The 27,806-nt window shown below is 37.8% G+C and overlaps 1 protein-coding gene across 1 annotated transcript in view; it reads left to right on the forward strand.

Moving 5' to 3' along the window:
• Window positions 1-1,728: 1,728 nt before the first annotated feature.
• Window positions 1,729-27,806, forward strand: part of galt (galactose-1-phosphate uridylyltransferase) — a 30,023-nt gene continuing 3,945 nt past the window's right edge. The window contains exons 1-9 of the mRNA XM_054612488.1: window positions 1,729-1,829; window positions 2,890-3,059; window positions 3,403-3,478; window positions 3,832-3,880; window positions 6,711-6,840; window positions 8,214-8,270; window positions 13,763-13,885; window positions 20,412-20,544; window positions 22,829-22,912. Coding sequence (XP_054468463.1) covers window positions 1,793-1,829; window positions 2,890-3,059; window positions 3,403-3,478; window positions 3,832-3,880; window positions 6,711-6,840; window positions 8,214-8,270; window positions 13,763-13,885; window positions 20,412-20,544; window positions 22,829-22,912 — 859 coding nt within the window. The 5' untranslated portion in view covers window positions 1,729-1,792. The remainder of the gene's footprint in view (window positions 1,830-2,889; window positions 3,060-3,402; window positions 3,479-3,831; window positions 3,881-6,710; window positions 6,841-8,213; window positions 8,271-13,762; window positions 13,886-20,411; window positions 20,545-22,828; window positions 22,913-27,806) is intronic.

Consider the following 27,806-nt stretch of genomic DNA (forward strand, 5'->3'; position numbering starts at 1 on the left):
ACATTTACGTAGTTCTAATTTAATCCAGATTAGATTATGGTAGTATAGCATATGGTTCAGCATCAGAAACCACACTTATGCAACTAGATGTTATCCAGACCAGGGCCCTAAGAGTTTGTATAGGTGCAGTAAGAACATCACCTGTGTGCGCCCTCCAAGTAGAGACAGGAGAAATGCCATTGTGTCTCCGCAGAAAACAACTGTTGGTTAATTATTGGATACATTTGAGAGGTCATGAAGATAATAACCCAACCAAAAAAGTATTACAGAAATGCTGGGAAAGACATAGAGCACCAAAGACAAGTTTTGGCTGGATAGGAGAAGCAACAGCAAGAAGCCTTGGACATGGAATTGCTGCAAATAAAGGCAAGACATAAAAATGCAGTTTTAGTAAGTGAGTTCTACGGGTATACAGAACAAAAATACTCAGATCACGTGCATGTTTTCACCGATGGATCAAAAGACCCAACTACAGACTCTGCTGTTTCCGTTCCTAGTCACAAAATTGAAATATCTAAACGCACTTCGAATTTTTTAAGCAGTGTATACGGTTGAATTGTATGCAATTTGTGTGGCACTAGAGTCGGTTGAACAACACAGACCAGGCAAAATCCTTATTTACAGTGATTCCATGTCTGCACTCCCCAGTTTGAAGTCAGGTGTGTCCAATACTCGACAATAACTGTTGTTCCAAATATTATCAATTCACTCAAGCACAATAGAGCAGGGCACTGAGGTTAAATTGATATGGATTCCGGCTCATATCGGTATCAGAGGAAATGAAAAAGTGGACAAACTAACCAAACAAACGCTAAAGAAAAACAAGGTAGACATCTGTATCAAGTTATCCAAACCAGAGGGAAAGGGCATCATAAAGAAAAATATCATCACTTGCAAAATATATATTTCAGAAAGAAGGTCCATGCTGGAGGAAATGGAAAGACTAGGGATGAGAGGAAGAGAGCTAAACAATATACTGGAGTGGGGCTCAAGTAATTTATAGTTAGTAGTATAGTAGTTTACAGTGGTGTACAGTAACGAAGTAGAAATACTTCGTTACTGTACTTAAGTCGTTTTTTTGGATATCTGTACTTTACTTTACTATTTATATTTCTGTTGACTTTCACTTTTACTTCACTACATTTTGCAAAGAAAACTGATACTTTGACTCCGATACATTTCCCCTGAAACCTTCATTATTCGCTACAAAATCAAAGAGAGACAGGTGTCTGATCTTCTAGTTTAACTATACATGGTGTATGTTAGGCTGCTGTCTCTGTTTGTACCTCCTTGTCCTTGGTCATGGTGGCCACAGCACTTAAAATAATAAACTTCATAATTCTCAAAATTCTAACCCTTTGCTTTTTTATTAACAGCATTTACTTGCACTTTTACTTTCAATACTTAAGTACCATTAATATCAGAAAATTACTTTTGATACTTAAGTACAGCAAATATCAGATACTTTAAGACTTTTACTCAAGTAGTATTCTAATAGGTGACTTTCACTTTTACTGGAGTCATTTTCCAGTAAGGTATCTTTACTTTTACTCAAGTATGGCTTTTGGGTACTTTATACACCACTGGTAGTTTATGGCCAGTAACTGGACTGATGGGGAAAGTTTAGTGGCAGAGACACTACAGGAGCTGACTGAAACCAGCAGATGGCAGTAATGCAACTACTAGGATGCAAGTTAAACACCACAGAAGAAGATGAGTTTCTTGGTAGCTAACCTGAAGTTCAGAAGGAGTTGATGGTTCAGTGACAGCTCTCAAAACACCACCGACCGACATGAGCGGAGGAAAAGGAGTCAGTTTTGATCCTAAAGGTAACAACCATTCATCCAGGACATTGGTAACTGAATACGTCTGTGCAGAGACATCATTTAAAGCTCCATTATAACAGTTTTTACACATCAGTAGGATAAACAATCTAACTTTGCATGGACTTCATTACACTAGTATCGATATTGTCACGCTTGCAATCTCAAAAGACGAATTATTAACACAAATATATTCAACCAAAGTGATATGTATATGAGAATAATCTATTATTATTAATAATATATATATATTCTACCCGGAAGCATGTTTTTTGGTTTTTTTTTTTGAGGATGCATCACATTAATGGCAACATTTTCATTGGAGTTAGGTCATATTAAATATGCATTTAAAATCAAATGCACAGGATTGCATATATATGTTGAACCCAACCCAGTTAGTTGGGCCGGTCTTCCTGCATTGAGAGAGTTTATTGCTTCACAGTACAAACAGCTGTGTAGTCTCATGACTTGAGTTCCTGCTGCAAATTGCATGCAACAGCAAAAAAAAAAAAAGTAATCCACATAATCTGCACAGCTATATTTGATGTGTTGTGTATGTGTAATATCTATATCACAATTTATTTCGACAAAATACAGAAGAAAGTATTTGTTATTTAAATAAAGGAGCAATTCGTTGATAATGAAAAATAATTATTAAGTGTTGCTATGCTTGACATTACATTACATTACATTACAGTCATTTAGCAGACGCTTTTATCCAAAGCGACTTACAGGAAGTGTATTCAACATAGGTATTCAAGAGAACTACTAGTCACCAGAAGTCATAAGTGCATCTCCTTTCTTAAACAAGCATCTTAAAGCATAAACCAGAGCAAAAGTATAGTGCAGAGGCAAGTTACTACGACAGCATTCAACAAGACACATCAGCAATTTCCTCTACTACGCACAGTGGAATGTAATCATGTGCATGTGAAATCAATCTGATCAACTAGTCACTCCATGAACATTGTATCCCCTTTAGCCTGTCATGTTTTGGCTCTCAAAAGAACCTGCTCTCTCTGTTATTTATTCCCTTTTTTTGTTTTTGGTCTTATGTCTCCCTCAGAGCACCAACACCTGCGTTACAACCCTCTACGTGACACCTGGGTCCTTGTGTCGGCCCACCGCATGAAGAGACCCTGGGCAGGCCAGGTAGAGAAACCTCCCGAGGAACACATACCCAGACATGACCCCCGTAACCCACTCTGTCCCGGGAACACTCGTGCAAATGGAGAGGTAAGAACAGGTTTAAACACTGATTCGATCTATGTATACAAAGGCCTCAAATAATGTACGAGCGCATCAGCAAGCAGCGTGCCCAAACTCCAGGCTTTAAATATCCCTTTAAAATCATGTAGTTAATGTCACAGATCATCCATGCTTCTCTGCAGTCAAGGGGTTGCAGTTAGTCACTATTTATTCTGTAATACACCATTTCATGGTATAATTCACCAATAATATTTAATTATTCATACATATCTGGACACCTTCAGCTACACCAAGTAAAGACAAATTATAAATTACATTTGCTCTGGACAACAAAACTTTTTTTTTTTTTTTTATTTCAATTTCTCTCCAGGTAAATCCCGACTATGAAAGCACTTTTCTTTTTGAAAATGACTTCCCCGCTCTTCAGCCAGATGCACCAGATCCTGGTAAGGGGCAATTCTGATGCTGTAAAAACAGTACAACAAGTAATTGCATTACATATTAGAAACTATTTAATCCGCTGGTTGAAATATCAGTGCTGAAACATTTCTTTGTAAGTTGTGTTTTTTTTTGTTCCATTTTTAATATACTTATTTAGTTGTCCTGTGAAATGCAAAGTATACTCAAATAGAATGCTGTTATTTTATCTACATCTTAGGCACAAAACATTAGATTTTCAAGATGAATTCATTTCTGCAGTTCAATCAATGTACTTGCAATTTTAAAGCAAATTAATTGTTAAAAGTATAATACAACATTACATGTTAAAACAACTTACATTTGCTGCTGTTCTCTTCAGGTTCAGATCAGAATCCATTGTTCCAGTCTAAAGCTGCCAGGGGTGTCTGGTAAGAACAAAGCATCATGTTACACATTGCAGGAAAAATCAATAGGTTAATGCTGTCTTCCTGTTTGAAGCTTTTTTGAATTGCGTTCAAAGGATGTGTAAATGATGGACTGTAAAACTAAAACTGTTACTGCAAACGACAACATTTATGTTTCATATTGTGCCTGGTCCTTTACCAATAAATTAAAGTGTTACACTGAGATGAATAATAAACAAATGCATACTCTAAGTCAGCATGTGGTTACAATTTAGTCAAGGATGCATCTTAATCAATGTTCCTTTTTGCAAATTATGATACATTCAAATTTATGACTGATTAAATCTGAACTGATGAGTGCAATCAGAGCAGTCATGCTGAGGCAACGTTCATACGTTGTTGTGATTATCATCAGCATAATTAGCTATTAGGAGAAGGTAATTTTGTTAATCAACACACTGCATGCCACTGGTTTTCAGGACATCTTGAACTATGAAAAATAAATTACAAATCTTCACTCTCAATACATTTATTAGGATGTGTGTAATCCTCTGTGGCACCACCTGATGGGGATGTTTTCTCACTCCATTTTGATGACCTAGATGCTTGAATGTTCTGATGACATGGATTTCAGTCCAGTGATATTTACCTCAGACCCTGTCAGTAAACATAAAGAATAAGAGCTCTTCTTGGAGTCTCAAGTCATCTTATTCCTGGGAGTATGTTGTATTCTGTCATGCAATAGTTTGAACCAGCTTTCTGATCTACCAGCATTGACTGTTGGCTTTATTCCCTGTCAAATTCTATATATGGTCTGGGAACCCTAACATGTGAGTTAATACTTAGTCAGTGATCACTCACATACACAATACACTGTAGTGTATAATTAGATCTACAGATAGCTAATACAACAAAACCGTTGTATCTCTTGAAACTTGTCCTCACATAGCTCGTACTGTACCATAGACCAGAAAGTGAAGCTTCAAACACATATAGAACCCTCTCACATTTCACATCATATCAAAGACATGTGGTTGTCAGTCTATCACAGTTTTGTAACTTTAAAATGATTCCCGAACAATCTCACATTTCGGGAATACTTTTGGTGATTCTGCCTGACAGCAGAGTTAGACGACAACTGAATAATAGATGAAATTAAAACACCGTACTGCATGCGCTGGTTAAAAAACAAACTTTCTGTTTAAATCCCATGTGTTGGCAGGTGTAGAGGCTGTCGGTTATTTCTTGCCACATGCACTCACAGAGTAATGAAGCAGAGAAACAGCACTGTTTGTCGTGTTGCTCTGTCTTCAAATTGATTGATTGTTATGTTTCAGGGTATTTCTCCTACCTCGCAGATTCAGTTTGTGTGGGTTTGTGTGCGCGTGTGTTTTTTTTAATATTTTTTTGGTCTTTTCCTAATGCAGTGGTTGTATAGTAGGTGTTAGTTTGGTAGAGATTTTTCTTGTTTGTGGTACGCTCAGTCCACACAGACTTGTGACCATGTCAAAGTAAGGGGAGCTTGGAAGCTGGACTAGTGTGTTCTGCCCTGCAGAAACATTCAGAGAGCCAATTAGAGGGAAAACAAAATCGGAAATGGGATTTTGGGGATGTGGGTCATGGGAGACAAAAGAGAGATGGTGTGAAGGAAGAGAACCTTCTAATGACTTATTGCATCACCCCTTCTAGGTCATACAGTCCCTGTCAGCAGAATGATCCTTAATCCTTTGTAAAACAATGTGATAATACTACTTTATTGATTCCTTAATTTTACAGGTCTAATAGTTTCCTTATAATTTCCTAGTAAGGAACTGTTATGTATCTTCATTTCTTAGGAAGTTTCCATTAATTACAATTGTTTTCTAGCATATACTTGTATTAGCCATTGAGACATTATTCCACCCACACTGACAAAACTAATACAACACGGCTCAAAAAGCCATAGAAAAAAAAAAGCATTCTAACTTCAGCATTAACCAGCAAACAATTTCCTTTTCTTGCTCAGAGATCTGCTAGCAAGTCCAATCACACACATAAACACAGACATATATACACACACACACACAGTAGTATATGCAGTACACAGTCATGTTCAATTATTGATAATGTACTAGCTGCTCTGGCCCTAAGAGGAGACTGTCTGCTAGAGAGAAATTCTTTTTTTCTGACTTTGACAGTCCACTGGGCAACAATGCTAAGGCTGAAAAAACATGATGATGTGGATTAAAATACACACACTTATAAACTCCGTACAAAGTGGTTAAAACATATAATCACAAAGTTGTGTTTTTAATTTTTTCAATCAGTCATGCTCTCTTTTTGTTTTTAACAGAATTCAGCACTGTCTTAGGAAAGCTCTGACCATATAAACCGGAGGCTCTGGCTTTAAATCTGACTCCAGACGAGTGTCACATGTTCTCAAATCGACAAGTCAGACCCGGTCATTTCTGTCTATTATCATAGTTCCAATCTATCTAAAAAAAAACTAAGTGTTAACAGTGGAGTTTGGTCATAATTGGTTATGATTGAATTTAAAAAAGTTCAACCATTTATTAATTGATCTGAAGAACACCACCAACAAGATCTTCAACAGAATATTTAAAGTAAAACATGTCAAAATAGAATTGTAGCTGTTTTTGTGGTCTCTGGGAAGTACAGAGCAGTAATTTCCTATTACTCAGCGCTGTACACCATAAACAATGACTCAGTCCCTATCACATTAGATCAAGACTCTTTTTAAAATTATGTTTTATGGCAAGACAGCAGCAGAAAATGTATCACTTAATAACCACATCCAGAACAACAACAAAGAACATCTTAATAAAGAAATCTCTCTTTTCTTCACTTTTGTCAGTAAGGTAATGTGTTTCCATCCCTGGTCAGACGTCACCCTACCTCTCATGAAAAAACAAGAGGTTGTCAAGGTGATTGACAAATGGGCGGAGCTTGTAGGAGAACTAGGCACCACTTATCCCTGGGTTCAGGTATGGAATGCACACACACACACACACACACACACACACACACACACACACACACACACACACACACACACACACACACACACACACACTCACTCACTCACACACACACACACTCACTCACTCACTCACTCACTGCTATCAACGTTCACAATTTATTGATCTAATTTCTCCACGGGCTGGATACCTGGAAAATGTAAATGCAGTCAAATCGTCCGTCACTGATAATTCTGGATCATTGGATGGAAATGTAATAATGCTCAGGGCAACTTGCAAATTTAAACAGCAGCAGCAGAGAGAGAATGATGTGGATAAGAGAAAATTACAAATATTATACAACTAGCCATTTCATTTTTCCTTTATAAAATGCTTTTTGTTATATTTAGAGGTCAGAAGCTGATGTAACACTGATTATGATAAATTATTAGATATACAGATTGATCCGTAACTGAATCCGTAAAAATCACATTATGTTATTATTTGGTTGTTCAGTGTGTTAAATGGACCCATATACAGTACAGTACACATGACTCCCATAAGCCTTTATTGTGGAAAATACATAAGCTTGAGCTGTAAAATGATAAGCAAAGCATGATGGACAGCTGAAGTGATCAAAAATCCCTAACTGAATTGATTCATATTACTCTAAATAGCTTTAGGTTAAGCTCCATAGCTCAGCATCTAACTTCTGAAGTGCAGCAAGTGATTGGTGATTCCCAAACAAAATGCTCTTTAGGACTTCAGTTCAATGTTTTATTTTTTTGTTCACACAATTTTTTTTTTGTAAGATAGCTATTATGTCAACACGCTCAAATGGCCAGTCATGTGTCATTAGCTTCCTCAGGAACACTGGCCTCCCAGTAAATGTTATTTCTCTGGTCTGCACAGAGACACAACTAGTGTGTACAATAAAACATATCAACACTCTTAGATTTTATTTACAGATCAACCCAGTTATGGGAAAAAGCCCTAGATTTAGCTAATAATCTGCATTTCTGAACCCTCCACATTCTGTTTACCTGCATCGTTTTCCTGTAGATGTTCGTAGCTTATGATATTGGCAAGTAACAATAACATATAATATTTTCAAGTGTCCAAGAGCAAGGCACTTTTATGATCCCTTAATATTCTCACTAAACAGACAAATGAATTGAAACAGTATTTACAACTAAATATCAGCACCAAGGACAGCATCATTTCCCCACCATTTGACTTTTGACACCTGAAGAAAAAATAATTTCCTTCAGGTGCTGACATCTGAGGTACCACCAAAGGGCTTTTATCTTCTTCCTCTGGACTATAGGCTACACATTGTAACTGTAAAAAAGGTAAACTAAACTCTGGATAAAATTTTCCTCTTTATTTTCTGTTTTTAGATTTTCGAGAACAAAGGAGCTATGATGGGCTGCTCGAATCCACATCCTCACTGTCAGGTAGGAAATGCACATATGCATAAACACACAAGGTAATCATTTAACTCAATTTCAACTACATGAACTACTTACCTGTCTTTGAAGTGAAAATATAAAGTTCTGGAACACATGCATGGATTCAAACACATACACCAGCCACTTCTTTCAATACGAGTACTTTCAAGATGCAGCAATAACATAAAATCAAATGCTTTTATCACATGATCACAATACAAATTCGTGTCAATTGTCCAATTTGCACATCTATGATGCTATGATGATCAGATGCACAATGACAAATTACGTTTGCATGTGTTAAGAAATCCTCACTGGTTTTGAGCCGGACGAGTTTCAACATAGAGGCTGTTAATTGACTCTTTATTCACAAACCACCAATGACTGTGATCTGTTGTCACATTTTGTGTTTGTCTGGAATTTCTGTCTTCTCTGTTTTTGTTTTTTTAAATGCACAATAACATCTATATTACTGTTGGGGCTGTTTTCTTGTCTTTTCATGTTTGCCTATTCAGTAAGGTGATTTAGACAAAATCAACAACTCAGAGAGACAGCGGCATCGCCTGTCAAACTGTCACTTCACAGTGTTATGTTGAGAACGAGCACAATCAGGATATGTTGAATTCTAAACAGCAATACTGTTGTCAAAATGGTCAATTTAATATGTCAGCTTTCCAGACGGGCCCATCAGAGACAAAAATCCCAGTTATCAGCCTGAGAATAATACATGCTGGAAGATGTATTTTGCTGTAGCACTGAAAAATCTGTTTTATAGCTTCATTCACCCCCAATGAGGAACTTTGTCTTCACCCTGCCCAATATATATGAGATTACCTTCTCAATTGGTCAGGGAAGCTGCTCTCTGAGTGAACCATTATGTCAAGTAATCACAATCAAGTAAACAGGGAAAATATAACATGGAAACAGATCAAACATTTCAGGTTTAAGACGCAGGGAGCGTCTCATTTATTCTAAATGCAGCACATTGACAAATATGATAGTTTTTAGGGCTGCATCAAATGTCTTTTTTTCCCCAATATCTAAGGATTAAAGCAGAATATTTTGTTAGATTAAAACATGTGATATTTTAAAGAGAGAAGGAAGTTAAGAGGAGGTGGACTATAGGCTACACATTGTAACTGTAAATGATTAATTATGATAATAAATATTTAAATGTTAACTTTATGAATGAAGCCTTGAAGCTTCATACTGTTCGTATTGGAAAAGAAAGAAAGCGAAAAGAAAACAAAAACTGCCTCCCAACACCTCTAAAGTTCACAAATTAACATGTTATACCTCATTCCCAAAATGTTGCCGTATTGCTTTCAGAATAGTCTTAATCATTCACTCCTGTCCACAAATAAAGCAGCATTTTTGCATAAAAGAGACTAAGCTATTGTTAGTAACAAAACAGAAAAAAATTAAAAAGAGGGTTGTAAAAGTTATCTGAGGTCGGGGGCTCTTAATATTGTGATTGTAACTTAAAAGTCCTGCAGATATTTTTAATTGATGAGTTCCTGCTCCCCGGTTGATCAATGACATTTCAAATCATCATGTTTTTGGAGTAAAAGGAATATTTAACTGCCTTCTTTACTTGAATCTTTGCTGTAATATACATATTAACAGCAGAGGGCAGTATGTGACCTCAGAATAACATTAACACAATGAATCATTAGGTACCTTAGAAAGTTGCTTTAAAAAAGTAAAGGAAGATACTTTACCACTGTAATGGGAGAACGTTTCTGATTAAGTTGGTATTGAAAACCTTATAATATATTCTTAAAGCGGCGTCAAAGTCTTGTTTGCATTTTTATTAATATTACAAGATCAAAAAATATGTGTTTTTTCAAAAAGTGGTCCACTCTGGAAGAGTTTAAGAGACAAAATCAAACCTGGATCCAGTCTTTGATGAATCTTTTTAGAAGTTGTATCAGTTTTGTTACTTTTCTGTTTCTTTTTCCTGCAGTCCAGATTTTCCTTTCCTAAGACATCAAAGTCCAAGAAAAGAGAGTAAATGTGTGAGTGTACAGCCAGGCAACCCCTCCAGGCCACAACTCAAGAAGCGTAGATCTAAAACTTTGAAGAATAACGAACAGAAAATGCTAATCATTTTCTGCAGGCATCGTTGCTTCTGATAACTTTGGTCTCACAGGGACAGAGCTGTACTGTATGTATTTTTATGTGAGTGGTGGGAGGAAAAACTTATACCCCTGGAATAGTAATTGGACTTTTACACGTGACTAATTCCAATGTAAGGTGATCATAGTTTGTTTGAAAACTTTTATGACTCAGAAGGAGACAGTTATTGAGTTACTATTTACTCCCTTTTCACTTGTGGTATTATCTTTACTTTTTTTTTACCTTTTCTCTGAGATTCAACAGTCTGCTTGATAGATGAGGGATCAGTGTATACAAAAAACACAGGTGTATAAAATAGAGCCACACAAGCACAGATGTTGGCAGGCGTGCAAATATATATATCCACACAGACATGATTACACATGCCTGGAGGCATGCAGATGTACAGTATTTATACATATAGTTCACACATTTACCATGTCTGTCCCTTTCTATCCTTCTCTGATCATGATCATAAACACGGTGCAGCCTTTAGCTAATATTAAAAAGTCATTAATAAAAACATCATGCTAGGATGATTTCTGCTGCCATTGCAGTAATTGTGTTCTTACCAAGGGCAAAAATGCCAAGAAACTTGAATAATACCCAGTTTTCTGCAGAATATTTTTATTGCATTTGCTTTACTAAGTATGAGTCATGAATCTAAACTCCAAACAATACAGATATATAGAGGCAAGGCCAGCAGGACACTCATAAATAACTAAAAAATTAAAAAGAAATAACAAAGCTCCTTGATCATCAAAAGGACCCTTTTTACCGTTCTCCCCATGAAGTTGATACACTATTTTTTGATCTGTTGTGATTTCTACACTGCATTCTGGGTGAAACGTGTTTAATCAGAAAACAATTTGCCATGCAGCCTGAAGCAGTGCTCCTAAAAGTGGCACAGAATGCCTCTGATCATTACCCTGTTCATGCACTGGAATATTATAATTGGAAAACCTACTCCTGGTGACACAAATATGTTACTTTCAGTAAAAATCTACTTTAAAAGGCCTCAAAGCTCCAAAATAATAAAGAGTAACCAAAACTAGAGGCCAAAAGAAAGACCACTGTCCATTAGAAACACACACACACACTGCTTTGCTCCTCAGTGCAGCAATAACTAATCAATATTCAGCTGAAGGTCTCACTGATCAGAGAAAGAATATGTATATTTAGATTTGCATTCCTGCATATACTTGTGTCCATTAGTTTGGATGTTAATTACAACAAACATACCATATGTTGAATACCTCCTTTTCAAAACCCCAGCCACTGTCATCTCAGGTACGGATTTATCACGCAGCAGTGAGTCAGTTTGTTACACGCTAGAGTCATTTGGCTCTCCTTAAAATACCATTAAGTGCAAACATAAATAACCCCAATGTCTGTCGTGATGTTCACTGTTATCCATAAAGAGCTTTCTGGAATGCAGTAGAAGTACATTACAAAGCTAAATCGGCAGCCTCGAAGCGTTTCCTCCAAAGCGTGATTGAAAATGAACATATATAGTGCTGTAACGTAGATGAATGTTTTCCTCGAATGAAATGACCTGCAGCATCTCATCTGTTTTAGAGCGTCAAACTGTCTGTTTTCTCTAGGGATGTTTACTGTTTCAATCAAAGTGAATAGCAGCATCTCATTGAGGGAGAATACCGTCTCACAGAGAATGCCAGTTGGTGGCTGATGAGAGGAAAGTCTCAACATCAAAATAGCTGCTTTGAACTTGTAACCCTTTTTATTTTTTATTTTTTTAAAAAGGTGTTGTTAATCACAGACAGGAAGCTTATTTGGTCAGTGAGTGTGTTTCTGTCTCTATGGACACATTGAAGGGTGTTGTGTTGGTTAGTTAAAATGTTTGACACCGCTGTAATTAAGTGTGACCTTAGCATTATGCATGGCAGTATTTATATTTGTAGTGTATTGTATGTGTTTATCTGCAAGTGAAGAAAAGAGTTCCAATGTACAGTAAATCCCCCCCAAATCTGCCGATACATGTATCTATGTATAGGGCAATACAAGATCATAACAGTGTTTTTTCCTATTTCAACCCGTTAACTAAAAATTACATATTCTTAATATGACTTCTCACAATTTCCAAATCTATTTTTTATTTTTTTTAATTCCATCGTATCAACACTGTCAACTACATTACTATGCAACAGTGCCATGACACCGTAGAAGCAGACAATTCAGGTATTGGGCAACAGGGATGAGGCCCAAAAAGGGCACGTTTGGTTGACTCAATGGCACAACACCCACTTCGACAATGGGTGTGCAGGCGTCAGTGTAGGCCAATACGTCCAAAAGAGCTGGTATAAATGCTGGGAATTTTTGAGGGACAGCTGTATAGGGAGGAACAGGATCAGGTTCTTGCAATGGGTGGGAAACTCTGAGGGCATTTGGTGAGTTGTGACAAATTCCAGAACAATGCAGGGAGGCTACGGAGGAACGGAAAAGTTGTGAGGATGTAGAGGAAGAGATGGAGGACTGGGCAGGTGTCACTGTGGAATACATTGGTCATAAAACAACATTATTACCCATCAATGTGCATCTAAGTCCCTGAAATCATTATCTTCTCTTTATTGTTTAATACCCTTAAATATTATTAGTTTAACTTTCAAAAACTCAGCTAATCTGCTTCATCAGGACTTTGTGGGTGTGGTTTAGTCCGATTTGATTGACAGTGACCAGGCATCATAGCAAACAACTCGACAACTGTCATCACATTTTGATTCAAATATTGCTAAAACATGATTGATGCACAGAAATGCCTGACATCACCTTTTTACCAACTGAGAGCCCCGCCCACTCCAGACTAGTGACACAAGCACGGACAAAGAAGAATACGGAAAACGTGTCCTAAAATAACCACAGCTGTTCCAACTGATGAACATTTTGTGTTCATGTACTTTAAGACCCTTACGCTCTCAGTGAGAAGCTGATTGAGAAAATATGATTTCAGGGCCTGTGCATGGAACCACGCTGTTCACTGTGATGAAGGACCTATCTCAATTACGTTTTAGTGTCTGCAAGTTGATTTTCACACTGTATTGAAATAAATGAAAGCCAGTGGCTGCAGGGGAGCACACATTTATCAATCTAAAAAGCGTGACTTTTGAAACCAAAAAAATATGTACCTGTGAAACATTAATTTACTGAATGGTATTGATGAATTACCCTTTTTAAAATGAATGAGGTGATTTGGAATTAGAGCAGCAGGGGAAAAAAGTGGGCATATTGCTTATTACTCCTTTAATTTTCTAAACAGAGGGTAGAACACACACACACACATAGTTACCTCTAAGGTTTTACATTTCTGTTATGTGTCATCCTCATCATCTTCCTCCATCTTCTTCCCTCCTGTTATATTATAGGTGTGGGCCAGCAACTTCCTTCCTAATGAGCCGGCTCTGTCAGACCGCTGTCAGAGAGCCTACCATCAGAAACACGGAGAACCAATGCTGCTGCAGTACGCCAAACAAGAGGCTGAGAAAAAGGTACACCTATACACATACATACACCAATGCAAATAATGTCTATTAAGAATATTGAAAGCTACATTTGACCTCAAAGGCTTGTAATGCACTGTCCCTTGGTCTCAAGCTTGTTATACTTTAATTTTGGTTGTGTACATTTTTGAGAATAACTTTCAACAGTCATACAGAGTAGGCAGTTATTAGTTTTTTTTCATTTACATGGAAATTTGACTAACAGAAAACACACAATGAGAGGCGTGAGGTCTGCAGTTTATAATTAGTTTTAGGGATTTTAAGTGTTGAAAATTGAAAGTGGCTACATGGTTGCATTTTCTTAAATAAACAGTGTGTAGCTTTCATTAATAGTTAATACAACTTAATACAAAAGCAGCTTTAAACATTTAGTCTTAAAATTAATGTTAAATAGTCCAGGTAATATCTTCTCTAAGAAATGTTTCATGGGAAGACATGCATCGAATCTGGCATCCCAGGCTATAGAGGTCGATCACATTAAATCAAGCAATAATACATGACTTAAAAGGCATGTTTGATTAAATTAAGTGCTTATTTTGAACGGCCTAATTGATTATTCACTAATATTTGGATTTGATGACCATGACAAATATCATTAAATGATGATGGAGCAGGCATTTTAGCTGACTGTGTGATAATGGTAAATAATAAACATCAGAGGAATGCTTTAAAAAAGTCTTTAAACATGAGATTAATGAAAAATGTTGACATCATATTTTGCTCACCATGACAATCCTCAATGCCTCTCCCTTAATCCTTCCACTGCCACCCTTTCCCGACATGCTTCTCTCTCTTTCACTTACTTCATCTCTCTCTTTTTTTCTCCATTCGGAATACTCGTCCTGTCTTTCAGTCAGTGAAGCGCGTCATTGGACAGCAGAGATGCTCATTAGCATAATGCTGCGGCATCAATCTCTAACCTGTGTGAAGATTAAGGAAACTGTATGTGTGTATTTGAGTGATTTTCCAGTCATGTGTGTGGAGCATCAGCAGCAGTAACCATCGATGAAATGGTCTAACGCAGCCTTGAGTGCATTTAACGTGTTTTTATGATTTTATGATTAGTAAGCAGAGATTTGGTTTGATCCGTGAAGGAACTCTCTACAGCAGATTAAACTTGACAGAGCCATGACTTCTTAACTTCGCTACCTGGAGCTGTAGAAGGAGATCTTGCTTATGCTACTTTGTTATTCACTGCAGTTAATCTTGGGTTACATTCAAAGCTAAAAGCCTTCTTGTAACTGCGTTCCCTTGTGTCTATCCAGTGATAAGCCAATCTAATGTGCTGCAGGTTTATCTTGTCCTAATGCGATTACCTTGCAGCACTTTATCACTTTACCTTTTAGACTTCCAACCCTAAATCGTCCTTCGAGTTTAAGTAGTAATGAACAGATTGCACGTTTTTGTTATTCAGGTTTAGGAGGATTATTTGATGTCAATGTATCACCTTTCTTCCCATGTTGATTGTGCTGTGTGTTCAGTGTTATCCAAGGGTTTCCTTGTGTGTCTGTATGGTACATCTGTTTCAGACTGAATGGAAAGCCTCCATGCCATTACTTTTCCACATTTCACTGGAATTATGTTTACAGAGGGTTATTGTTATTTAACAGAGGGTTATTGTTATTTAAAAACATTCATTAAAACAGAAACTGAAAACAATGATATGAAGTCATTAGGAACACATTGATGGACAAAGTCATGAACAATTTAAATGAAAGAATAAAGCACCTGTGAGATATAAAAACAAAAACAGTTGGAAGGATGAGGGTTCAAGGAATAGTTCAATATTTTGGGGAAATATGGTTATTAGCCTTCTTAGTGAGGATTAGGTGAGATAATCAATATCACTCTCATGTCCATACCATAAATACTTACCTGGAGCCAGCAGCCGTTACCTTAAATTGGCTTGTGTGCTGGACTTTTTATTGGCCAGATTCCAGGAAGTTACTTGTCAGATATTGGCTTTAGGCTAATCAATATATGAAACATAATTTCAACTTCACTTCACACCATATATGCAGCTATTGAGTTTTGCGTTCACACTAGACAATATAACCACGACAGAATGATTTTCTTAACAGTGAATCAATTTTCATGGTTTTTTTTTTTCTGAATTTTTCACTTTCCTACAACAAATCACAGCCATTCTTTTTTTTTTTTTTGCTGATTAGCCACTCTCCACACAAGACTGAAATCCACTTGGGGTCTGTCTCAAGAGTAGGGTCTTTCTTTTCCTGTTCTTCACTTGAATTAAAGCTGGTTCTTTTGAGTAACTAAAAAGAAAAGCATTACATTCCTCTTCAAGAATAGTTGCAGAGGGAGAATGGGCTTGATGATGAGGAGACAAAAGAGTGGAAGGAGACGAGTAAGGACAGAAACCGAGACACAAAGTCGCACAGAGAGATGTGGCGGGAAGACGGGAAAGAGAAATCAGACAGCCACTGATTCATTCAGGGAATGAGCTGATACCTGCATGGTCTACTGGGAGTGTGTGTGTGTGTGTGTGTGTGTGTGTGTGTGTGTGTGTGTGTGTGTGTGTGTGTGTGTGTGTGTGTGTGTGTGTGTGTGTGTGTGTGTGTGTGTGTGTGTGTGTGTGTGTGTGTGTGTGTGTGTGTGTGTGTGTGTGTGTGTGTGAGGGGGGATAGCATTAAAGTTTCGAGAAGGGTAGAGTAGATGCTTGAATCTCCTAGACAGCTGCTCATGGGGACTGACCTTTATAAAATCAGAGTGGAAGCATGTGTGTGTGTGTGTGTGTGTGTGTGTGTGTGTGTGTGTGTGTGTGTGTGTGTGTGTGTATGTGTCTCCTTTTGCTCCTGTCTCTCTGACCCGAGGTTAGGACCGTAAATTGGCACACTGCAGTGTTTGGAGGAGTTTGAATTGGGGTTCGGCTCCCTGGTGACACTCTTGACTTTGAAACCAAAACTTTCTAAGCTAATTGAATAAAACTCTTTTGGATTTGCAGTCTGTGAGGTGTCTGTTTTAGGACATCCTCCACTTCCTCCCTCTCTCTTTATCTTCTCTCAGCCCCTCCTCCTCCTCCTCCTCCTCCTCAATCTTCCCTCTCCATCGTGGTTCTCTCTTGTTTTTCTATCGCCATTCTGCTCCCTTATAATCCTGTTAAAGGCAGCAGAGGTCGGTTATGCTGGAAAAAGAGTGTGAGGAAGATTAAGAATGAAGTGGAGAAAGCTGTATAAAATTTTAGGAAGGAATTATAATATGGTGAGTCAATGTTTTGAATAACAACATAAAATACTGTTTATAATGGTGTCACTTATAACTTTAGAGACAGATATACCATTAATACCATTAATCCTTCTTTTCATCCCCTCCTCATTTTCTTACTTTGAAAATATTCATTGAAACGGGAGCTATAGTCAAAGTGTTATTGCACCAGGCACTAAGTAGAATCCTATACTGCAAGGAAAGTTCATTAGGATTCAGTTAGATTACTCTCAGTTTTAAACAACACAGCATTCCCAGTAGATGCCTTAATTATGCACTAATGCCTGGACAAGTTTGTTCAAACCTCTGGGAGATTTATGGCCAGGGATGCCCAAACACTCTCTCTTTCCTTTGGTGTCTGGTTACTGCTAACTATGTTTTTTCTTTCGTTTTAATTTGTTTTGATACTATTCACACAGAATGGCATTAATATTTTTCCCTGACATACTATATAAATGCAATATAAGGAAAAATAACTAAAAATCATGACACGGAAAGAAAAAATCAACAAAAAAAACAATCGGCCCAAATCCATATTTCTGAAATGAGTTTGTGAAAAAAGGAAGCCCACTGTTTAATTTATATATATATATATATATATAAAAAAAAATATGTGCAGGTTTCATCGAATGAGACAACGTTTCTTAGCTACAACCAAGCCAGAAAAAAGCAATGTGTGCCTTCTGTGTGCCACAAGGTTGAGTTGTGATCCCCGGACTCAAGTACTGTGGGACGAAAATGGTAAATACTGAGTCACCTTTCTGCCCAAAACATGTTCAGGCCATAAACCTCTGGCCCTGCACTCATTCCGGCCGATTATGCCTCTGCTCAGGTTGAGTCGGGGAGAGTAGTGAGGCTCCTGGACATCCTGTACCAGATGGTAGAATCATACAGGTTTGATTTTACTTGTTTTACACAGTTAAAATGATACAGTTTGTATCATGAACATTTTTACCTATATAGGAACAAAATCCTAGCTAGCTAGCTTGATGGTTTGATGAGTGCTCTACAACTCTAATGTGTTATGGGACATATTGATATGAATTTGCTACATGAATGTGAAGGGCTAAGCTAAACATCCTATCTCGGGCATGTCTCTTATAAACTGCCGATGTTACACACTGGCAATTATCATTGCTTTGGTTTCATGGCCCGTTTACTGTACAGTTCAGTCTCACCACTCTCTGTTTTCACTAGCAGCAGGCAGCTCTTTTCAGCAAATTAATAAATGAATCCACTGTCCAACAATAAACTGTCCAACAATAAACCTCAAACAAACAAAGTTATCAACTAGCCAGTGAACATGACTAAGCATGTAGCAGCTAAAGAACCACTTTATTCTCTCAGGAGTTGGTGAAGACCAAAAGGAATGTGAAAATTTGACTTGCAATCATCTGGTAGTCAAAAGCACATGAATGCCAAGGTTGCTTTCCATTTGCTGTCTGTGTAAACAGGCAGTTGTTTGCTTAACAACTTTATAAAGGTGATTTATCTGTCAGGATGTCATGTTTTTCAGCTTGTTTTGAAGTTCTTCTGCCCCCAAGTGGCCCAAAACAAATCAATCAATACAGCTTTAAGAACGGCACCCTTCGGTCGATCAACCCTGCTGCAAATTGTTGTTTATGCTCCAAGGCCCCTGCACACCAACCTTTCCATTTCAGTTCGTTATCAGACTGAGGCATATAGGGAATTGTTTTGGGAAATATATGTTAACATGCGGTTACTGGAAATCCAATGCAAAGTAAAACAACAGAGGAGAGATAGATTTTGGGATTATGAAGCTGACTTTCACAAGATTCTTACTTCTGCTGTTTAGCATGCATGCAAGTACACAGACACACACACACACACACACACACACACACACACACACACACACACACACACACACACACACACACACACATACACTGAGCTAATCTATTTCTGATGAATTGTAATACCAAGGTCAGGTCGTGTTTGTGCCCACTCATCAGCTTGTTAAATCTCAGCTTCTGACACATTCTGCATTTAAACAGTTTATGGTAATAAGGCTGCATGCTGCGAACAGCCACTGACCTGTTTTATAACCATTTTGAACTCCGTTTGTTGTAAAGTAAGAGCGTGCCCATTCAACCTTTACACCGTTTTTTTTATACTTAATAGACCGTTTTTATTCATGTCCTTCTGGTCTGAATACATGTTGTGAGGATACTTATTAAGCCAAAGCGGTCTGAACAAGTCTGTGTGTGTACTGTCTCTGTATATGTATGTGTGTTCATTATAACTAATGACAGTAAATGTTCGTAAAGTATTGTCGTTTCAGCTTTGAAATCATTTAAGGTAATTACCCAAAAGACTGTCAGAAAAAGAGCAGACATGAAAAGAGAAGGTTACAAGAAAAAAACAGGAGAAGCAAAATCATGAAACGAGGAAAGGTTGTTCAACAAGTCAAGTAGTAGCAGATGGTTCTGAGACTAGCAGTCCTCTCGTATGTGGAATATAAGGTTTGATAAATTGACTGCTAAGATGACTAACTGTTTTTGAAGAACTTTGATTCACTGAAGAGGAGGGTTCAAGGAGCTTAGCCAGCTGAATGATGTTTATTATAGATGCTCAGATTGTATACACTGATTTCTGATTTTCAGGTCAGATTCACTGGTTCCAATAGGTTTTAACAATTCCGAAATAAGTTTAGAAACAGCGTTTAACTCAACAATATTTTAGCGCATTGCATTGCGTTGTAGATCTTCTGAGTGATAATGTGCTAAAAACCACAAATATCAACTGCATGGTGGCACTATAAAGGAAAGACAATAGATCACAGAAGTCACTTGGATTCATCCTCCGGGAACCATGAATGTCTTTAAAAAAAAAATTGGCAAACCATCCAATAGTTGTTGGGATATTTCAGTCTGCACCAATAGAACGGCATTTCCATTCCTAGAACCATGGTACTAGCGTGGCTAAAAACTGTTGTTTGGTCCTTCCTGTACATTCTCAACTTTGTCAACCTGTTGACCATTAACCAGCTATGACTTTGGTCTTACATTGAAATTTTAGAACTTTTTATTTTTTTAAATGTACCATCCTTGTTGAGGAAATATAGCAAACCACACAATGTACTGTTGTTTCAGGTTAAGGTACAATGATGGATTTTGAGTAGTTTGCATCATTAAACATTTTGAGTTATGTTCGCCTTTAATTCTGGAACAGAACCAAGCTTTCTATTAGTGTTTTTGACTTTGCTAGAATAAAAAAATCAGTTTAGCATCAAATCTAAAAAGAAAAAAAAATTGTGTCTCTTTTCTAGGAGCGTGTGGTGGTGGAGACTTCTGATTGGCTGGCTGTGGTTCCATATTGGGCAACGTGGCCCTACCAAACGCTGTTGTTACCGCGACGACATGTCCTCAGGATCAATGACCTGACCACAGAGGAGAGGGAGGGTAAGTGTGAAGATATTGACAGTGAGTGACTGAGAGAGAGCTGAGGTAATTAAGATTAGTTTAAAGGGGACGCAGCAACTCCATGGGGAACCTGCAGGTTTGGTTCCTGGCTAAGGGGCCTAATGTGTGTATGTATATGTCTGTGTGTGTGTGTGTGTGTGTGTGTGTGTGTGTGTGTGTGTGTGTGTGTGTGTGTGTGTGTGTGTTGTGTTATCATCTTCCATTCACAGCACATTCAAGCAACTTTAAGATCATGGAGTTCAAATCAGCTCAATGAGATAAGAAACTTAATCCAAACCTTCTTGCAGTTTGGGCCAATGTTAAATTATTGGATGCTAATTATGAATGGATGAAGCATGTCTCGACAGCTAACATTATGCTTATTAAATGTGGTACATTGTAGATTATGGTGGTCGCATGTATTTGTTGCATGTCAGCCCTCCCACTATTACATAGTTTATAAGGCAACGAAATGCTTTGCTAATGGTTAAATAAATTCGTTTTTTCGTGTTGTTCACTTCCCTCTCTCCCTATCATTATGGTGTTTAGATGACTCAAGCAGATGTTGTTGTTGTTGTTGCCTGAGAACTAATTCTCTTCAGGCTGAGGAGATCTTTTGAGATTACATACCGTTCCCTCTCAAGGACGCACACCAATGCATCTGTGAATCAGCTACTGGCTCATTTTGAAGACTTCTTGTTGACAGCTGAGAGTCTGTTTGGCTGATTGACTTTTTGTGTCGTGAAGGTGTGAAGACGAAGGTACCAAGATAAAAACGGTCTTCTGAGACACAGTGCATTACAGCTGTTTCACACTGAACATGGGGAAGAATCGACACAGACTGACAGTCAGAAGTGCCTACAGCCATTTTAAACAACAGGTGGATCTGTTGAGGCGAGTGACTGGTGTAGGGATGTTAATGGTTATTTAATCAACTAATCACCAATAAGAATTCGATTAATCAAGCGTGTATCAACCAAATATGGTCAAAGTTGTCTCAACAATGTTCTTTTACCACAAGAGTTTGGGACATAAGTATTTTCATCTGTTTTTAACGTGACAGAAATAGCACTGTGAAAGGTGTCATGTTGGAAGTTTAAATATAGCTTTACATCTAACTTGACTGCTTTTGTTTTTTTTCCATTCATCCCTGGAAAAGGATATATCCATTAAAAAAGCACAAACGAAGCTGCATGTCATTCTCCTATTCTCTTTCCCTGCATTCCCAGCTTCTCACCACTGTTGCTATCAAATAAAGGCATATAATGCCCAGAACATTTTAATAAGAAAGAAGAAGCCTATATGTAGACAATTTGTACATAGATGTTCTTATTGTCTTAAATATAATTCAGATCAGAGTTTCTCAAGAATGGGTTGAATTTTGTTCTAAGTGCTCTGCATATATGGTCTGCAATAAACCTTTGAAATAGTACAGAATCATTATGTTAAATCAAGTGTATTCTGAATTAGTTTGGCCCATTTGTTGAAAAATCAGAATGTTGACATTTTTTTTGTAACAATTGTGATCATGTTATTGATATTTCAAATACTCAGTACTGTAAATACCAAATTGAATTTGGTTGAGCTTTTAATGGCATGTGTCAGTTCAATCAGGTGAGACAAGTCCGATGAGGAAAAGATAATTGTTTGTTATTAACAGATGATATGTGATGATACAGTCTTGAGTCTTTGGCGCTTGGACTCTACAGGGAGATTTGTACTCGAGGGGTGTCTGCCCTGAGCAGCAGCAAGATAAATCCCCGTGGAGTCCAGACACTGGTGGTGGCTGATGAGGCTGATAGAATGATGAGTTGATGAAGCTGATGAATCTGCGAAGATTGGGCAGAGACAGGGAATTGGAAGGGCGCCTAGCAGCAACATGAACGTACTGAAGGTAGAGAGACAATCATATTTAAAAGGAGACAGCAGCAGGTTGATAGGCTAACGATGTAATTGTGTCGCTGTGCTATTGGATTGAGGAGACCCGCTGATCTAAACAACTGATATCATGATTGACAGCCCCGAACAATGACAGCGAGGAAATCATGAGTGAGCATACGTGAGGAGAGAATGGCAGATGTATGAGAAATAAACTACAAGACTCATTTGTTAATAAAGATTTTGTGTAATAAAACATGCTTTTTATAATGTATAAGCTTGTTACAGGTGATCAATTAAGTAGCATGCTTCAAATTACAAACCCTAATTTGATCACTACCCTACTCACTAACAAATGTCATCTTTCTCTTCCCTCTGTGCTCCTGTTTTCTATTCTGTTTATCAGGTCTGGCTGACATTATGAAGCGACTGCTGACCAAGTATGACAATATGTTTGAAATCTCGTTCCCCTACTCCATGGGCTGGCACGGTAAGTCAAAAGAGTGGGAGGGTTAAAAAGAAAAAGTTTCAATATCCTATTTAAAGTTTCTTTTGTAGAGTGACAGAAGGAGAGAGGGACAGCTGGTGGCAAAGATTAAAAGATAATTTTAATCTAAATACATGAAATCTGTGGATGGATTGATGGATTGGAACACAAATACTGCTACAAACTGGAGGCTGTTCACATATCAGACCAGCCGTTAACAAATTAACTTTGTCAGTTTGCCATGTTTATGAGCTTCATTCACATTATCTGCAAAAGTCATAAAATATGTGAAGTTGAGTCAGTCAGGATTTCAAAAGACTTAGTGTAGTGTTGAATATTGATTAGCTTGTCCAATGCCATTGGAAAAATGTATGTTAATTAAGATGCAGCGTGTTTTCCCGACAGATAAGATAACTCTTGTTGCGTTTCAATCATCTCTGCTGTAATACATTGACAAATGAGAATTCTTCGGTTTTGATGTCACCTACTTATTAACACTTTAATACTCAGACACATCACCATATTTCATGTTTTGTCTCGTACATCACCATGAATAAAAGCGCACATTCTCACAGGTTAAGATAATTAATGGTGTTATTCCAGGTTTTATCCATCAGTTAAAGTAGCATCGGGAAACAGAAAAACTGTTGTCTTGTGTGCATATAATGGCTTATTTAACATTAGCATTCATTTGGAGTCGTGTGTCTTTCAAGCTGATGAATATTAAATCAATATTCACTTTTTGGTCTCCTCCTGCTTAAATCACATAAATCACAGTCATTCATCTATTGCTGATATAGAAATATTAATCAGAGCACCTTTAATTTGTATTAATTCAAGCCAGTGTTTTTTAATCTCTTTATATTTGCTGGATATTTTAGCCTTGTATGTGAGTAATTTGAGTTAGATTTATTTGTCGTTATCTGCTGGGCTTTCAGGTGTTCTTTGGATTTTCCTTTCAGGAGATGACTCACAAGTTCCTATCCCTGAAGGAAATGTATTATAATAATTTTAAACCAAATGGGAGAATGTTTTGCTTTTGTTATTTGAGCTTGAGAATTAACTGACACATCTGATGTGTGCATTTGATATATCTATGGCTTGAAGTTTAGGTTTCTCTTTTCAATGTTTGTGACAGTTTCTCATCTTGAACGTGCTCAGTTTAGCAGATTATTTTCCCTTGTGAGTCTGAATCCTTCCCCCATTCTCCTGCGGTTACCATTACTTTTGCATCACAGCGAAACAGCAGTCAGAGGAAATGAAAGAAGCAGAAAGGATACAGAGAAGGTGAATAAGCAAGCAAATTACCTTTTCATTTTAACAGAACATTCAAAGTGACAAAACACATTTGCAAAGATCTCAGATGATGAAACCCAAAATAAATGTGTTTTGACATACCTTACCCCACAACAGTCAAGATGCGAGTATTAATCTTCGTTTAACTATGGCCAGGCAAGTGTTTAATTGGCCTGCTGTGAAGAAGCAGCTTGCACAAACAGTTGAAGACTGCACGCTTGAAGGTGGTTGCCATCGAGACAGCTGTTCCTCCTCATTGGATGATATTTACCTGTACTGAGACAGTAAGGGAAAGGAGAGAATTCTATTGTGAGCATTGTCAGACAAACTCCTCGCAGCGGGTTCTGAGTGGAACAAAGGTTAGCAGTGTGCAGTGATGCGATGAGTGATGTGTGACAGAAAGGAGAGCAGTGCCATCATGGCTGAGTGGTCAGGGTGATCCTTGTATATGCAAAAGGGTGCGGGTTCAACCCCTGCAACAGGAAACCTCACTGCTCCCTGACTAAGGCATTCTTATTCAGAATGATGTCCATTCTGGGAACATAAACACTGCAGCATGGATCTAGATGCACTACCAAGACAACTTGTACACATACTGCAGAGGGTGTCTCTGACAGGCATTCGACAGGCTGCATACCCGTTTCTCACCAAGCTCTCATCACTTCAAGATCTTTGAGGTGAACAAGCTCTTTTCTTCTCTTGTTTGTCTATATTTCACTCTTCCAATCCCAAATGATGGGCTTTTTGTGATCTTTTTCATCTTTCATGAACAGCCTCAAGCCAATGAGGTGTGCACGTAATGACTAACAACAAGGTTTGAATTATTCTTGTTTTGATTCAGTCAAAAGCTCCATAGTTAGGAAGAGACTAATCCAAATTTAAGTTGATTTAAGAGTGGCAATTTGTATTGATTATTTTGTCTCAGATCCATTTTGGAGAATGAAGCGCTATAGCTTTGTGAACATTTCTGGTCACCTGGGTCACTGACATGCTGCTGCCAGTCGTTTTTAGTTTTTTTTTTGCAAGGCAGCCCACATTCATTTTTTCAAAAAGAGGGTTGATACACTCAAACTGTGGTGTGGCGAAAAGGGCAGAGGGCATGAGAGGTAATCGACTAACTTTCTTCATTTTATTTTATCAGACATCAAATCTCGGTCTACAGTTGCCTGTGGTGAAGGCTCCTACAGATCTTGTCTTAAGTTTTTGCTTTTATCTTGTGTGTGTTTTATTTCTTAGATGGACACAAAATGAAAGGCTGTGTAACATCAATGTGTTGAAGGTTATACGCAGGTAGTTGGTGGATTCACCTTGTTTTTTGTGGCAAAGAGAATGATTATTTTTACAAGGCTGAGGGAGAAATGGGGGAAAACATCTGCCAAAGAGGTACTTAAAAGTGATGTACACACTTTTTTAAATCAATAACAATACAACCAAATTAGGCCTTTATATTATCTCCATCATTACCAATGTATACAATTATTTTATTACAGCACTGTGCCATAGATGTTCCCCAGTCCTTGATAAAATGTAAATTGTGTTGCTTGTTGATGCTGTGTCCCTGCTGTTTGTCCTAATGTCCTGTTTTTAAGGCATTGTGGTATAGCCAAAGGCAGCTTTCCCCAGTGTTGCCGTTAAAGTTAACTAACTGACATACTGCAGATGTGTCTTTGCTGAAATTTAGGATAGCACCCAGGAGTCCGGGGCAAAGCCAGGAAGATTGCTTCAACTCATATGAGTTTAACTTAGCTACCGTAGCGTTACCTTGTCTGACGTAAGATAACTTTAGCTCTGTCTGGCCTACTGGAAACAATTCCTCTCTATGTTAAATGCCCACGATTACTAATTTATCTGTCTAAAATATAACTAATTAGGGGCATATAGAGGCATGTTGACTATAGTTTAACACATTTTACATATAGTATCATGTGGTGTATGGATATTTTAGTTTAATCTGCCAACTGTAATGTTAGAGCTTAAAGATGTACCGTATTTTCCGCACTATAAGGCGCACTTAAAAGCCTTTAATTTTCTCAAAAAACGACAGTGCGCCTTATAATCCGGAGCGCCTTATATATGGATTAATTCTGGTTGTGCTTACTGACCTCGAAGCGGTTTTGTGTGGTACACGGCGCTCTGTCAACATGTTTTAGTACGACTTTGGTAAACTACCGTAGTCAGGAGCGTCGCGGAGTAATACATACTGTGCTTCACCATCACATTACAGTGTGTGTGTATAAGGACCCAACATGGCTCCTGTCAAGAGACACGCTTATGACGCGGACTTCAAACTCAAGGCTGTCAGTCACGCAGTAGAACATGGGAATAGAGCAGCTGCGAGAGAATTCAACATTAATGAATCAATGGTACGGAAGTGGAGGAAGTTTGACTGACTGACTGTTTTGTTTCGCTTAATGCGCCTTATATATGATGCGCCTTATATATGAAAAAAGATCGAAAATAGACCATTCATTGACAGTGCGCCTTATAATCCAGTGCGCCCTATAGTGCGGAAAATACGGTACTTAATTAATTTATTACTAACAGCTGTTGCATCAAATAGGCCTCAATATTCACTGCCAAAAGCAGTTTCATAATCCTCTGGCAATGTGCAATTTAACATGTTATCCTTTCTAATGAACTGCTACTGCGTCCTGGTGTTTTCTATTCTATTCTTGCAGTTGACAGAATATTTCCATGGTCAGTTTTTATTTTATTTTATTTTATTGGCAAAAGAACCTTAAACTCCCCAAACAATAGTTTTATTTTAACCTCATTAAGGGGAAAGAGACTGCTGGGATTATAATTGATGTGCTGGGGCGAGTTTACACGCAGTGATTCTGTCACACATGCACACATAGAAATGCTGCACGCCGACCATCGAATTTGGAAATACACGCTCTCATATTCAATCACCTACACACAGACCTGGCTCTCATAATGAGTTGCCTTATCTCCCCATCTGTGTTTGTGCTTTATTCAAGCTCATTTCGGAGCAGCCAGCTTTTATTTGGGGCTGGGCTTATTAGTGGCAGTGTGGAGATAGAAGTGGTTGGATGGTGTTGGAGTCAACTGGGAAATCATGGATTAGATAAAGCTACCTGATTACTCCTTCAGGGGGAAAACACACACCACATTACTTGCTAGATGAAGGTCTGGGACACAGAGAGAGACAGACAGACATACTGTATATAGGGACACAGACTTACGTAACATTGCAACAATCTGGATATAAGTAGAAGAAAATGTACAGTGTTGTGATTTGTCGCTCAATGTGACACCAGTAACTGTTAAAATGTGTGGTCCTGTATCCAGTAATATTTGTAAGTTTTAATTCATTCTAAAAAAATGCTCTCTATTATATGTTTGCACGCATGCAGCAGAACAAACAGACCCAAAAATATTTAAAAGTGGTTATTTGTCTACTAAAAGGAGCATCTGTCGCTCTTCATTTCTTATCTGGCCTCTTCAGCCTCATTTTTGTTCTTCCTGCTTTTACTATCCATTAGTTTCGTCCTTGCATAGTCTTTATTCTTGTCTGGTCAGCCCCCATTGTAAGGAAACTGTCTCTTATTATGAATACAATGTCCCTGTGATTCTGTGA

The sequence above is a fragment of the Anoplopoma fimbria genome, chromosome 14, assembly GCF_027596085.1.
Source record: "Anoplopoma fimbria isolate UVic2021 breed Golden Eagle Sablefish chromosome 14, Afim_UVic_2022, whole genome shotgun sequence".
NCBI lineage: Eukaryota > Metazoa > Chordata > Actinopteri > Perciformes > Anoplopomatidae > Anoplopoma > Anoplopoma fimbria.